The sequence below is a fragment of the Lichenostomus cassidix genome, chromosome 1 (genome assembly GCF_008360975.1).
Source record: "Lichenostomus cassidix isolate B80296 chromosome 1, HeHo_3.0, whole genome shotgun sequence".
In the NCBI taxonomy this organism is placed as follows: Eukaryota; Metazoa; Chordata; class Aves; order Passeriformes; family Meliphagidae; genus Lichenostomus; species Lichenostomus cassidix.
In genome coordinates, this window is record NC_139479.1 from 1,528,282 (window position 1) to 1,542,422 (window position 14,141).

At 51.2% G+C, this 14,141-nt stretch overlaps 1 protein-coding gene and 1 long non-coding RNA gene across 2 annotated transcripts in view; one reads left to right on the top strand and one right to left on the bottom strand.

Annotated features, from left to right (window-relative positions):
• Positions 1 to 566: 566 nt before the first annotated feature.
• Positions 567 to 14,141, bottom strand: part of LOC146444042 (uncharacterized) — a 288,082-nt gene continuing 274,507 nt past the window's right edge. The window contains exon 2 of the long non-coding RNA XR_014856142.1: positions 567 to 907. This is a non-coding gene — a long non-coding RNA (uncharacterized LOC146444042). The remainder of the gene's footprint in view (positions 908 to 14,141) is intronic.
• Positions 2,799 to 6,344, top strand: LOC146444043 (uncharacterized). The gene is made up of 3 exons (XM_085067847.1): positions 2,799 to 3,050; positions 3,183 to 6,182; positions 6,283 to 6,344. Exons 1-2 carry the CDS (start codon positions 2,799 to 2,801, stop codon positions 4,833 to 4,835), a joined length of 1,905 nt encoding a protein of 634 aa, XP_084923973.1. The 3' UTR covers positions 4,836 to 6,182; positions 6,283 to 6,344.

Consider the following 14,141-nt stretch of genomic DNA (forward strand, 5'->3'; position numbering starts at 1 on the left):
TTTTGTCTTTAATTCATTCAATTAAATTAATAATGATGAACTCTCAGAGAATAATCCCATTTCCCTCTGAAAAATGGGATTAAGGATAAGGCCCAGAATGAAGCCAAGGCTGCTGAGGTGGGGAATAGCTCTGGATGTCAAAGGATGAACAATGATCTCTTTACAGGGGCAATTCCCAGACACTGGGAGATGCAGCTGTTCCCTGCAGCAGGACTTTTTCCCCCCAGGTTTTATTTTATTTCTCTTTTAGATCATCATCCTAACTGAAGAAGCCAGAAATCCCATTATCTCCATTCCCCCACAAAAAGCTTTTCAGAGTGTTTGAAATAAGGTGAATATTTTAAAGAGTAAATCATGGAATATCCTGAGTAGGAAGCCTCACACATGGGGACACATTTTAAGGACTTTGGTTTAGTTAGACCTTGTCTGTAAATAGAATTGTTTAACCAGGGCTGACTGAGGAAATAAGACTTTCACAGCTACCAGAATAAGTTAAAATTGCATTATGAGAAAGAGTGTTGCCCCATGCATACCTATTACAAATGTAAAAACCAAAAGGAGCCATCTTCACAGCACAGATATTTTACTGTTAAATGTGATGTAAATGAACAATACAAATTAATTGCATTCTCTTGAAATGAAGAGTAACTTGTTCTCCTGTGTGGCCAGATCATTTTTTATAATGCCTTTATAGTTTGTAGGATCATATAAATTCTGCAGACAGTAGGATTTTCCTCTGGCTTTCTTAAAAGAGAAAAAGAAAAGTAAATTAATCAATACCATCTGTTTGGCAAAAAGCCAAACTTGCACTAGAAAGCACCAAAAAGCCAGGGTGAGATGGGGAAGAGGAGCAGCACCTCTCCAAGGGTGGGGAGGCCCTGGGATGGAATTCCCAGAGAAGCTGTGGCTGCCCCTGGATCCCTGGCAGTGTCCAAGGCCAGGTTGGACATTGGGGTTGGAGCAGCCTGGGACAGTGGAAGGTGTCCCTGCCATGGCTGGGGTGGCACTGGATGGGATTTAAGCTCTCTCCCAACCCAAACCTTGTGTGACTCTGTGAAATCCCATTTGCCATCAGCCTCACATGGGCAAATATCTGCTCAAGCTGCCTGGGATGGAGTTGGGTGTTGGATTTGGGACAGATCTCCCCCTTGGCCTCTCTGGCAGTGATCAGACTGGTCAATATTGATCACTGATCAATAATGTCAGATTGATTCCCTGGACAGGCAGTGATTTCACCTCTCCAGGTCTTTCTTTCCTCTGCCTGCCCTGGCTGGAGCTGTGTGAGCTCCCCACTGACCCACAGCCCCACACCATGTACAGCCCTTTCCCTCCTCCACCCCACAGCCCTGGGAAAGCAATTCAAAGGAAATATTTTAGATTGATGGGTTGGTTTTGCTTGGCCCAGTGGTTGGTAGCAGGGAGGACACAAAGATGGCTCCTGGGAGAAGCTGCTAGATGTTTCCACCATGTCCAGCAGAGACAATCCCTGATGGCTCTGAAGATGATGGACAGGCGACTGGCCAAGGCTGGGCCCATTAGAGATGTTAGTTATGCCTCTGAGATACCAGATTGGAGAAGAAATCCAAACAAATGCACACACAGTTTTTCCTGTAGCCAGAGAAGAGGAGGAGGTGAGAACATGTGAGGGAACAACATGGAGACACCAAGGTCAGTGCAGAAGGAGGGCAGGAGGTGCTCCAGGCGCTGGAGATGAATTTGCTCTGCAGGCCGTGGGGATGAGCATGGTGAGGCAGCTGTGCCCCTGCAGCCCATGGGCTCCATGGGGGTGCAGAGATCACCCCCAGCCCGTGGGGAGGAGGTGACCACGCCGCAGTGGGAGGATGGCTGCAGGAGGCTGTGATCAGTGGCAGAGCCATGGAGAGAGAGGCTCTGCTTGCAGGCTGGAGCAGCCTGGCCTGGGAGGATTGCAGCCCATGGATGAGGGAGCAAGGCTGCAGCAGTTTGGGAGGAGCTCACAGCGTGAGATTGGACCACGCTGGAGGAGTTCACACAGAACTGTCTCCTGCAGGAGGAACCCCACGGTGCAGCAGGGCAACAACTCCTCTCCCTGAGCAGTGCAAGAAGATCTCGGTGATGAACTGAGCCAAACCCCCATGCCCTGTTCCCTGCACTGCTGGTGGGAAGGAGGGAGGGGTTGGGGGAAGAGTGGTGTCTTTAAGGGTTTATTCTTCTTCTCATTATCCTCCTCTGACTCTATTATGAGAAATAAATTCACTTTCAACTCTAAGTTGGGCCTGTTGTGCCCTTGGAGTGTTTTCTCCCGGCCTTTATCTCGACTCAGGACCACTCTGTTAATTTGTTTCTTTTTCCCTCTGCCCTGCCCTGCCGTGGCTGGCAGAGCAGTGAGCAGCACTGTGGGTGCTGTGTGTCCAGAATGGAAACCATGAGCACAGCGCAGCCTGCAAAGCCAGGGCTCTGCAGCGTGGGGCTGTCTGTGGGAGCCAAAGCCTCTCAGGGCTCTGGGCACAGCAGGGCCACAAGGCCACAAGGCCAGGGCTGCTCTGGGACACTTCCTGGCTGCTCTGTGCTACTGGGGTGCCGCGTGTGGCCTTTGTGACACAGGCGCTTTGTGTCAGGGCCCTTAGTGATGCGGGACATGGTGGTGGCCAGAGACCTTTGTGACATCAGAGAGCCCCAGCCTGGCTGGGGGTATATAAGGGGCGCAGAGCCCTGGGCTGCCCCATCCCAGAAGAGCAGCATTCGGAGAAGAAAGCAGCTCTCGGGATCCTTCTGTGATCAACGATCAACGATCAACGATCACAGAGACTTTGGAGAAGATGGAAGAGAAGAAGATGGAAAAGAAGAAGATGAACCCCAACTCCCAGCCTGCCCAGGGGCAGCTGCTGAGCCTGCGGAGGAAGGCAAGAGCCAGGGATGAGGTAGGAAGGAGAGGCCAGTGGACAGAGACCACCACCATCTTCGCCCTGCCAAGGGAGCCTTCTCCCTCCCACGCCTCCTCCCACTCCTCCTCCTGCTGCTCCCCGCAGATGCAGCTCAAGCTGCCCCCATTGTACCTTGGGCAGCCAAAGGTTAGCCCCAGAAATGTCAAACAGCAAAAAGTCCCACAGGTGGAGCTCAGGGAGCTGCAGGCAGTGCCGCAGGGCAGCCAGAGCCAGTTCCTGTCCCTCCTTTGAGACAGCTTACCTCAGCTGCCACCTCAGCCACAGCAGGCAAGGGTGACACGGCTGCCACCACTGCCCTGCCTGGAGAGGCCCAGGGACACTGAGAGCTGGGGCACAGAGCTGGGCAGTGCAGGGGACAAGGGGCCAAAGCCCTGCAGCCCCTGTCCTCGGCAGCCATACAGCCCTGTGCCCAGGGTGTTCCAAATTGAAAAGGCCATCGATGTCCTGCCAGAGGACAGCACAAGGGATGAGGAGCTGTCCCCAGTGGAGAGCGACATCGACCACTTTCTAGAGGACAGCACCAGTGACAAGGAGCTCTCTGAAGTGGGAGAGGCCATTGATGTTGCTCCAGAGGACAGCAGGAATGACCGTGAACTGTCCAAAGTCAACAAGGCCATCAAACACTTTCCAGGGGACAGCACAAGTGGTGAGGAGCTGTCCCCAGCAGAAGATGACACTGAACTCTCCCCAGGGGATAAAAAGGGTTACAAGGAGCTGTCCCAAGGGGAGAGTGACAGTGACAAAGAGCTGTCCCAAGGGGATAATAATGATGAGAAGAAACTTTCCCCAGAAGATATCAAACATGGCACAGAGCTGTCTCTTGGGGAAAACCATCATGTCCAAGCCATGTCCCCTTGGAAAAATGACAAGAAACAGCTCTCCCAGTGGGAAGATGATGTCAAAGAGCTCTCCCATTGCAAAGAACATGATCATAGAGAGCTCTCCCATTGGGAACAAGATGAGGACATCAAGCTGACAAGGAGGGCCCTTCTCGGCAGTATGGAGAAACATCAAAGCTCATCAGCCAAACTGCTGGAAGCAAAGGCAGCATACAAGTGTCAGAAGGTGCTGGAGTTGCTGCAAGGCATGTGCGCCGAAGATGATGAAGATGAGGACAAAGAAGAGAGCTCCCGAGGACTGTCCCTACTGAGATGGTGCAAGGAGAAGGTGAAGGCCCAATGGCAACACCTGCTGGACTCCAAGTCACCTCTCAGTTTCAAGGCTGGGGACAATGTGCTGTGCGAAGAGAAGCAGTGCGGAGCCCAAGAGCTGTCCCAAGGGGAAGGTCCCACCCAGGATAACAACTTGAACAAACCCTTGGGCTGGGTGGATGACGAGGATCCCCTGGAGGGAACCAGCTGGGCCTATCCAGGTGCTCCTCTTGGCTCACAGAGTCCCACATACACCTGGCTGGCAGCTGAGTGCAGGATCAGAATCACTGAGGTGGAGGAGATCTCTGATTCTCTCTCTGATGAGGAGGAAAGGGCAGCAAGTTCATCTGCCCTCCGTGAGGAGCTGCCATCACGATGGACACAGAGGTCACCTGCTGTCCAATACAATATCCCAGCCAGCAGCCAGGCTGGGCTGCACAGGGAGCATAAGATCTCCAGGGAGACCCTGATCGAGGCTCTGCTGGAGGCTCGGGCTCGGGCTCAGGACCAGGAGGAAAGGGATGCCCTGGAACAGCTGCTTGCTGCACAAATCGAATCAGCATTTCAAGCAAAAAGGGAAGAGAGCTCAGTGCCTGCCCAGCACAGCCTCCCCAGCCCCTCGCCTGCCCAGCTGCCAGCCCAGGACCTCCACGGGCAGCCAGCTGTCCCCAGGAAACGTCCCTCCCACTTCAGGCGGGCACTGTGGGCTCTGCGCAGGCTGTTCTGCTGTCCCTGCCTTGTGCCACAGCCCAAGGAGTAGCTCAGGCAGGGCAGTGACAGCAGGGATTGCTCCCAGAGCCTCCCTCCTGTGGGACTGCGGCACTCACGGGGCTGCCAACAACAACAGGAGTTGGGGTCAACATATGGGAATAGGAAGATGAGGATGACAACAACGACGAGGAGGAAGAAGAATAGTTTAAAAATACATAGAAGAAGAGTAGGAATTAGAATTTAAAAAACACGCAGAAGTAGAAGAAGAGTTATAGGAATAAGAATAGGGGTAAGAATGAAAAATATGTAGAAGAAGAGGAGTAGTTATAAGAATTTTTAAAAAACGTAGAGGTAGAAGAAGAGTTATAGGAATAAGAATAGGAGTAAGAATTAAAAATACATAGAAGAAGAGTAACAAGAATAAGAATTTGAGGTCAAAAATACATAGAAAAGGAAGAAGAGTAATAGGAATAAGAATATGAATTAAAAAACTACATAGAAGAAGAAGTAGAAGAGTAGGAAGAAGAAGCAGAAGAGTTAGAAGAATACTTTCACTTGAAATAAGACCTGCTGCAATGGAATGAGGACAAGGAGCTGTCCCCAGTGGAAGAAGCCATCAACCACTTTCCAGGGGACAGCACGAGTGACAAGGAGCTATCCAAAGTTGACGAGGCCATCAAGTTTGTTCCAGAGGACAGCATGAGTGACAAGAAGCTGTCCCCAGTGAAAGGTGACACTGAACTCTCCCCAGGGCATAACAAGGGTTACAAGGAGCTGTCCCAGGGTGAAGACACCCACAAAGAAGAGCTGTCCTGAGGGGAGAGTGACAGTGACAAAGAGCTGTCCCAAGGGGATAACAATGAGCATAAGAAACTTTCCCCAGAAGACAGCAAACATGGCACAGAGCTGTCTTTTGGGGACGACTGTAATGTCCAAGCCATGTCCCCATGGGAAAATGCCAAGAAACAGCTGTCCCCATGGGAAGAACGCAAGGACAAAGAGCTGTCCCAATGGGAAGAAGATAAGGCTGATGAGCTGACAAGGAGGGCCCTCCTCAGCAGTCAGGACAGAGCTCTGAGCTCATGAACCAAACTGCCAGAAGAGCAGAAATGCCAAGGTGTCACAAGGTGCTGAGTGGTGCCTGCTGGTGCCACAGCCGCAGGAGCAGCGCCAGGCCAGGCCAGCCTGGAGGTGGAGGCACAGCAGCTCCTGGGCAGACAAACATGCTGCTTGTGGCTCCTGCAGATCAACACCACCAGCACAGCAAGCAGCAATCGGCCAAGAAGTGGCCATGGACTCTGGGGGGATCAAGAGCACCAGAGACCCCCAAAGCCACTGACCCTTTCCAGAAGGGTCTGAAAGAACAGACTGTGCAGGAGAACCAATTAGCACAGAGGTGAGAATCCCATTTCAGGGTGGGGAGCCCAGTCCATAAAAGGGTACCCAGCAAGCCCATGAGCCTGGACATCCAACAGCTGGATTGTTGCAGGAAGCAGGAGAGACAGCATCAGCTGGATCAACATGGGAACCAGGAGAGACATCACATCAGCTGGAACCAGGAGAGACATCTCATCAGCTGGATCAGCACTGAACCAGGAGTGACAACACATCAGCGGGATCAACACTGGAACCAGGAGTGACAACACATCAGCCACAACCATGCTAGAACCAGGAGTGACATCTCATCAGCCAGATCCATGCTGGAACCAGGAGTGACATGTCATCAGCTGGAATTTCGCTGGAACCAAGAGTTATGTCCCCTCAGCCAGAATTGTGCTGGAACTGCGAGTGATGATGTCTGTCCTTCTTTCTTTCTCTCTTTCTCTTTCTCTCTCTCTCTCTCTCTTCCTCTCTCTCTCTCTTTTCTTTCTCCTTCCTTCCTTCTTTCCTTTCTTCCTTTCTTCCTTCCTTCCTTCCTGCCTTCCTGCCTCTCTCCCTCTCCCTCCCTCCGTCCCCCTTCCCTTCCCTTCCCTTCCCTTCCCTTCCCTTCCCTTCCCTTCCCTTCCCTTCCCTTCCCTTCCCTTCCCTTCCCTTCCCTTCCCTTCCTTCCCTTCCCCCCCTTTCCTCCCCTCCCCTTCCCTTCCCTTCCCTTCCCTCCGCTTCCCTTTCGCCTCGCCTCGCCTCGCCTCGCCTCGCCTCGCCTCGCCTCGCCTCGCCTCGCCTCGCCTCGCCTCGCCTCGCCTCGCCTCGCCTCGCCTCGCCTCGCCTCGCCTCGCCTCGCCTCGCCTCGCCTCGCCTCGCCTCGCCTCGCCTCGCCTCGCCTCGCCTCGCCTCGCCTCGCCTCGCCTCGCCTCGCCTCGCCTCGCCTCGCCTCGCCTCGCCTCGCCTCGCCTCGCCTCGCCTCGCCTCGCCTCGCCTCGCCTCGCCTCGCCACGCCTCGCCTCGCCTCGCCTCGCCTCGCCTCGCCTCGCCTCGCCTCGCCTCGCCTCGCCTCGCCTCGCCTCGCCTCGCCTCGCCTCGCCTCGCCTCGCCTCGCCTCGCCTCGCCTCGCCTCGCCTCGCCTCGCCTCGCCTCGCCTCGCCTCGCCTGCTCTTTCTTTCTCTCTCTCCCCCTCTCTCTTTTCTTTCTCTCTCTCTTCCCCTCTCTCTCTTTTCTTCCTCTCTTCCTCTCTCTTTTCCTTCCTTCCTTCCTTCCTTCCTTCCTTCCTTCCTTCCTTCCTTCCTTCCTTCCTTCCTTCCTTCCTTCCTTCCTTCCTTCCTTCCTCCCTTCCTCCCTTCCTCCCTCCCTCCCTCCCTGCCTCCCTCCCTCCCTCCCTCCCTCCCTTTCTCCCTTCCTCCCTCCACCTTGCCTTGCCTCTCCTCGCTTGCTTTCTTCCTCTCTCTCTCTTTCTCTCTTTTCTTTCTCTGTTTCTCTCTCTCTCTTTCTTCCTTCTTTTCTTCTTTCCTTTCTTTCTCTTTCTCTTTCTTCATTTCTTTGTTTCTTTATTTATTTCTCTCTCTCTCTTTCTCTCTCTGTCCCTATTTAATTCATCTCTTCCTTTCTCTCTTCCCTTTCTCATTAGCCCAAACTCACTGCCATGTGCTTTTATTCGAGGTCAGCAACTGACCTAGCACATGGTCAATAATAAATTAAACTAAAAAAATGTAGGATATTAATAAAAATTATAGCAAGTCTTTAACCAAAGTCTCTGATTTTCTTCGGGATGCTCCAGCTTTTATCGTTCCTTGTGTCCCCATTCCCTGGGGAGCCTGGGCAGTGCCAGCACCCTCTGGGGGAAGGAAGAACCTTTCCTGCTCTCCAGCCTGAGCTGCCCTGCCCAGCTCCAGCCAGGATGCTGTCCCTGTCCCCGAGCAGAGATCAGAGCTGTCCCCCTGAGGAGCTGCACACTCAATCCTGTTTCTCAGCACAGATGGGCTCCTGTGCTCCAGAGGGCTGTGGACACCAGCAGGTCACTGCAGTTCTGTCCCAGAGAGGTTTGCTGATGGAAAATGAGGGTGAAGTCCCTCAGGGGTGAGGCTGGCAGGGGCAGCTGGTGCCACACAGCAGAGGCTCTCCCAGGGCTTCCTGCTCTCATTCCTTCCCTCAAGGACTTCACTGCCACATTCAGTTCCTTGTAGGTGACACTGGTGGCAGCTCCAGGTTTGCCTGCAAACTCTGTGACCCCAGCAGCTCTTCCCAAGGGCTCCATCCCACAGAATTCCTGCTTTGGGATCAATGGAGATACCCCTGTCCTGTGGGAGACACTGCAGAGAATCCCAGGAGGGTTTGGGTTGGAAGGACCTTAAATCCCATCCAGGGCCACCCCAGCCATGGCAGGGACACCTTCCACTGTCCCAGGCTGCTCCAAGCCCCAGTGTCCAACCTGGCCTTGGACACTGCCAGGGATCCAGGGGCACCACAGCTTCTCTGGGAAAACTCAGCCTCCCCAGCCTCACAGGGAGGAATTTCTTCCCAATATCTCACTCAAACCTACTCTGTCAGTTTGCAGCCATTCCCCCTTCTCATGTCACTCCAGTTCCTGATGAATTGTCCCTCTCTGTTTTCCCTGGAGCTCCTGCAGACCCTGGAAGGCTCTGTGAGGTCTCCTCACATCCTTTTCCTCTCCAAGGCTGCCAGAGCTCCAGGAGAGTTTGGACAGCACTGCCAGGGATGCCCAGGGTGGGATTGTTGGGGGTCAGGGCAGGGCCAGGGGTGGGACTGGATGATCCTGTGGGTTTATTCCCACTCAGGACATTCTGTGATTCCATTCATGAATTAATTTCCTGGTTTACTTGTTCATTAGGGCAAAAAATAATTGTATTTTGTTTATTCTTTCCCTTGCTCTCTGCCTTGATAACGTGGCTAAAGATAAGAGCACAGGAGCATCCCTCCAACTGCTCAGGGCTGCCACACAATTCCAACTCTTCCTCATCCCCTCCCAGAGCTTCTGATTTAAAAAAATATATGAAAAGCCAAAGGAAAATCAATCTGGAACAGCAAAATCCTCCCTTTTCACTCAGAGTGTGACTCCTCCTTGCAGAGGGACTTTTCCCAGCATGGTCCCCATTGCTCTTTCCCCTCACACCACCCCACTCCTCCCTGTCACCTCCTGGGGCTCTCCCAGGCTTGTCACCGCCGTGGGTTGGACGTGGTGACCTCATAGAGACGTCAGCCAGGCTCTTCATCTTCCAATTTGGAACCAAATATAAAGCCAGGCTGCAGGAACAGCCAGGGCAGGAGCAGCAGGGCTGGGAGGGAGGGAAGGGCAGGGAAAGTCTGCAGGGAAGGAGTTCAGAGAGTTCAGGAAGGGTCACATTACCTTGTACAGTCACTCCTTGGTCATTTTAAATGTTAATTTTTTTTCTCATTTTTTCCCTATTTATTTTCTATTTTTTGGGGGGTTTTTGGTTTTTTTTTCTATTTTTTCCACTTTTCCCCATTGATAATTTCTCTGCCTTCACCTTTCTCTCTCTTTCCCTCTCAGCTGCTGGTGTGGTGAAGATTTACATCCATGAGGACCTGGGAAAACCCTGTGCCCAGAAACTCATCCCACACAGGAGATCCTCCCCTCAAACACTTCCCTGTGTCCACATTAGGACCTGAACTTCCCTCAAAGCACAGCTCTGTGGTGGTCTCACAGATTTCTTGGGAAGCAGAGCAGAAACCCTTTGGGAAATTTCCACTTTTTAAAATCCAAGAGCAGATCCCGTTCTGTCAGGTCAGGAATTAAAATTAAAATTAAAATTAAAATTAAAATTAAAATTAAATTGTCCCAAAACCGATGATTTAATTCAAAGTTCCATCCCTCCCTGCATGTTTAACCACCCTGAGGTGCCTATTCCAAGCTATTCCCAAGTTCTCCTCTCAAAGCCATGGAAGGATTTGGCCAAATTTTGGGGAAAGCAGCTGCCTGGCTGCTCCCAGCCAGTCCAGGCTGACTGAGAGTTCAAAGCCAATTCTGCCATCCACAGATTGCAATCTTCCAGCCAGGTTGGATTTTCACCTTCCCTCCTTCTGCACGGAAAATGAGGCTCTGGGAACAGAACCCCAGCGTGTTGCTTCGTGTTGTTTCATATTCTCATTTTAGTCATGGTTTTAAAAGCAGATTTCAGTGCTATCCAACCACTGATCACCCCAAACCCGTGAGTTTTCCTGTGCCTCATGCTAGAACCTGGCAGGATGGAAATCTCTTTGCAGCTCATCCTGCTTTTAGGAATTAATCAATATTTAGACTCTTCTGGGTGGGCCTGAGCTGGAGGCAACACAAAGGAGCTGAGGAAAGATGTGGTGCACACATTCATTGTGTTTATATTTTGATTTTACGTTCCTCCCCCTGGATTTTCCTGGTTCTGGGTTTTATTCTTGCTGTTGGTTCTCTTCTGACTCTAAGCTTCCAAAATTAATCTTCCACCCCAGCCCTTCACCCAGGGAAGGATTCCTTCCCAATATCCCATCTAACCCTGCCCTCCTCCAGCTTCAGGCCATTCCCCTCATCCTGTCACTCAATGCCCTGGCAATTAAAATAGAGGAGATTTTTAGAGATTTTTTGCACTTTCAAATACTTAAATCCTGTCGATGAATCCATTCCCATATGGAACCCAGAGCCTGTCCAAGAAATAGTTCCATTTTGCTATCCCAAAATGGAACTATTTGCCATGGAATAATGGGAAGCTGAGTCACCTCTCCTGCTCCTTGGGACTCTCCAGCTGTTGGATTTGGTGCTTCATTTTTTCCATTTCCTTCCCTACCTCCTTTTCCAGGATCTCAAACAGAAAATCTCAGCTTTCCATGGTGACATCACCAATTCCACAACGCCCAGGACTCCTCATTTTTGGAAGGGGGAACTGATGCTTTCCAGCAATATCCTCATCCCCATGGACCACATGGAAATATTTATGGAAAAAAAATCATTTTTAACCATCCCCAAAACAGCTCTCACCCTCCTTCCCTCTTTCCCAACAGCTCCTGCTGCTCTAATTAGGAGCTGATTAGAGGTTCTTTTGTGTTGCAGGGGATTTTATCCAGAGTATCCATGATATTCCCATTCCATCAGGCATTTAGGGAAGTGTTGGGAGGCTGAAGTTCTTGGCGTTGCTGCTGGATGTGACTCAGGAGCTGGAGGTGGGGAGTTGACATCACCAGCGAAGGGAAACGAGGATTTCAAGGCTTCAAGGATTCCAACTCCTGCTAATAAAATATCCAGACACGGAGGATTAGCGGGAAAATTCGCCTCTGTCAGGAGCAGGGTAGCCCAGAGAGAATAAATTATATCCTTTTGCTTCCTTCAGCCACCGGTTTCTTGTCAGGCTGGAAAAAAAACCAGAGAAGCCAAAAAAAAAAATATTTAAAAAAAAGGAAAGAAAAGGAACCCAGCTGGCTTTGAAAGAAACGCAGCCATTACCTCAGTGAGCTTCACAGGAGAGCTTTGAAAGCAGACAGATTTTCTGGGTTCTGGCCCAGATTCCCAGATTTGGATTTCCTTTCCACGAAGATGAGGAGAGATGTGGAGTTAGACAAAACAAAAGCGGTTTTAGGAGCTGAACATGAGGAGCTGAGCTGCCCAGGGACTGAGCTTCTCCTCTTTTGCCTCGTCATGGCAAATCCCAGAAATCCCAGAAATCCCAGAAATCCCAGCTCTGCTTTTTATCCACATCCCAGGGTTTGAGGCTCGAGGTGGGAATTCTGGCATTTCCACCTAGCTGAGCCTGATAGAGGGAAGGGAAAAGCAGAATTTTTGCAGTCTCATCCCTGGAAGGGTTTAGGGTCAGACTCTGAGCAACCTGGGATAGTGGAAGATGTTTTGGGATAGTGGAAGATGTTCCTCCCTTCCAACCCAGACCATTCCATGATTCCATGGGCTCTGAGCATGAGTGGACATCAGGATGCAGCAGTGACCATTGCTAGGGAGAACAACAAGGTGTCAGGAGCTTTCCAGGAGCAGCAGGTGCTCGGAAAACATGGAAAAAAATGACACCAGGGGAATGAAAAGGCTGTTTTTCATCCTGGAGCATGGCAGCAAGAAAATCTTTGGGAAAACATCACATTTTTCCTTCAGGAATGGCCTTAAGGTGAAGGAGGGCAGGGTTGGATGGGATATTGGGAAGAAATTCCTTACTGGGAGGGTTTTGGGGTCCTTCCTGATCCAGAGAGTTGGTGGGATCCCAATCCCTGGAAGTCTCCAAGGCCAGGCTGGATGGGGCTCTGAGAAACCTGATTTAGGGGAAGGTTCCTAAACCTACAGCTTCTCAAATGTGGTGGAACACAAAGCAGGATCTTTCCAAGCAAATTCCCAAGAGTTGTGCTGATTCCTAGCAGGTGTTAGACAGGAAAAGTAGACGGAATGGTCTGAACCCAGCTTTTATCACTGGTTTTGTGCTCACAAACCACAGCCTGAGGCACTCACAGCCTCCAGGGGCAGATTTAGGCTTAAAACCCAACCCAGACCTCGCCAAGGGTGAGCTGTGTCACTCTGAGCCTTCCCTGGGGTGTCCTTTGCAGCTGTGGAGGTGACAAACGGCTCCTCAAGGTGACAATCCGTTTTGCTGATGCTTTCCTGCCCCAAGCCCAGCTCAATTCCCCACCTTGAGGAGCAGAAAACAGGCAATGACCATCCGGGGTGTCCCCAAGTCGAGGTGACCATTGGCTCACTGATTTCAGCTCCTCTCTGAGCCACGTTTTCATCACGAATTTTTCTGAGCTCCGGCACAAAATCGCCTCCCATGAAAGGCCCTTTCACCTTTCTTGTCGCCTTTTCTCTCCCCACAGCTCAGCCACAGCCAAAGGCTTCAAGCCTGATGCGCCAGGAGATTGCTGCAGCTCCTCTCAGCTGAGGTTTGGGGGGAAAAAAACCCAAATGCACAAAACCCCAAACCTCCAAAAAACCCCCCAAGAACACCGTGCAGAGCAAGTGTTGAACTGTTCTGTTCTCACGAGGGGGAGGAGAGGAAACCACCTTTGTTGCAGCAGTTTTGCAGCTCTTGCCTGACTCTGGAGAAGAAAACTGTAAGAAATTGTTGAATCTGTTGAAATTTCCATTATTTTTACGGCTGGCACCTGGATTTTTAAGATCTCACCTTCCCAGGTAAAGCTTGGCTTAAAGAGAGCTGATCCTGCTCCTCTGGTCTCCCAAGGAAGGGCAATCCTGAAAAATATTGGATTTTTTTCTCCTGTGTTTTGTGTTAAATTTATCCACAAGCTTTGGCTCTGGCCTAACCCATCCTGGCTACTCTCAGGCCTTCATTTAATTTCCTCACTTTGGCATTTCTGTTTCCCAGAAGATCAGGAATTGGGTATGGGGAAGGAATTATTTCCTGTGAGGATGGGAGGCTCTGGCACAGAGAAGCTGTGGCTGCCCCTGGATCCCTGAAGTGTCCAAGGCCAGGCTGGACATTGGGGTTTGGAGCAACCTGGGACAGTGCAAGGTGTTGAGGTTGAAACTGCATGAGTTTTAAGGTCATCCCAACCCAGACCATTGTATGACATCACTTTGATATGAGATTTTTTTAAAATTAGCCACTTAATCCAGTTTTATTTTTGATATCAACCCAAACATCTGTGATGACAATTTGGAACTGACCTTCTTGCCTCCCTCTGCACCTTGATTTCAGGCTGCTTTTGGGGTTGCTGAGGTGTCCTGCAAGCTTCCCCTACCTGCTCACCTCTGACAAGAACCGAAACCAGAGGCTGTTTCCTGACCCTGCTGTGACTGAGCCCGAAGCAAAGAAACTCTCAGATGTTTCTGGGCAGCAGCTGCACGTCAGAAATAGTCCCTGGCCAACAGTCCCTGCGAGCACAGCGAGGCTCTGCTCTCACCAATATGGTTCTCATTTATTGGAAGTGAGTGCTGAGTCCTTTTTCCATGATCACTCACGGGTGGGAACTGAAACTCACGGTGCACAGAGCTGAGTTTGACACCAGAGCTGTTTGCTGGTGATTC

Excerpts from the sequence above, each read along its gene's own strand:
- LOC146444043 (XM_085067847.1), top strand. The coding sequence starts at position 2,799 with ATGGAAGAGAAGAAGATGGAAAAGAAGAAGATGAACCCCAACTCCCAG. Across the intron at positions 3,051-3,182 it reads TGTACCTTGGGCAGCCAAAG|CCACAGCAGGCAAGGGTGAC; the intron begins GTTAGCCCCAGA and ends CTGCCACCTCAG.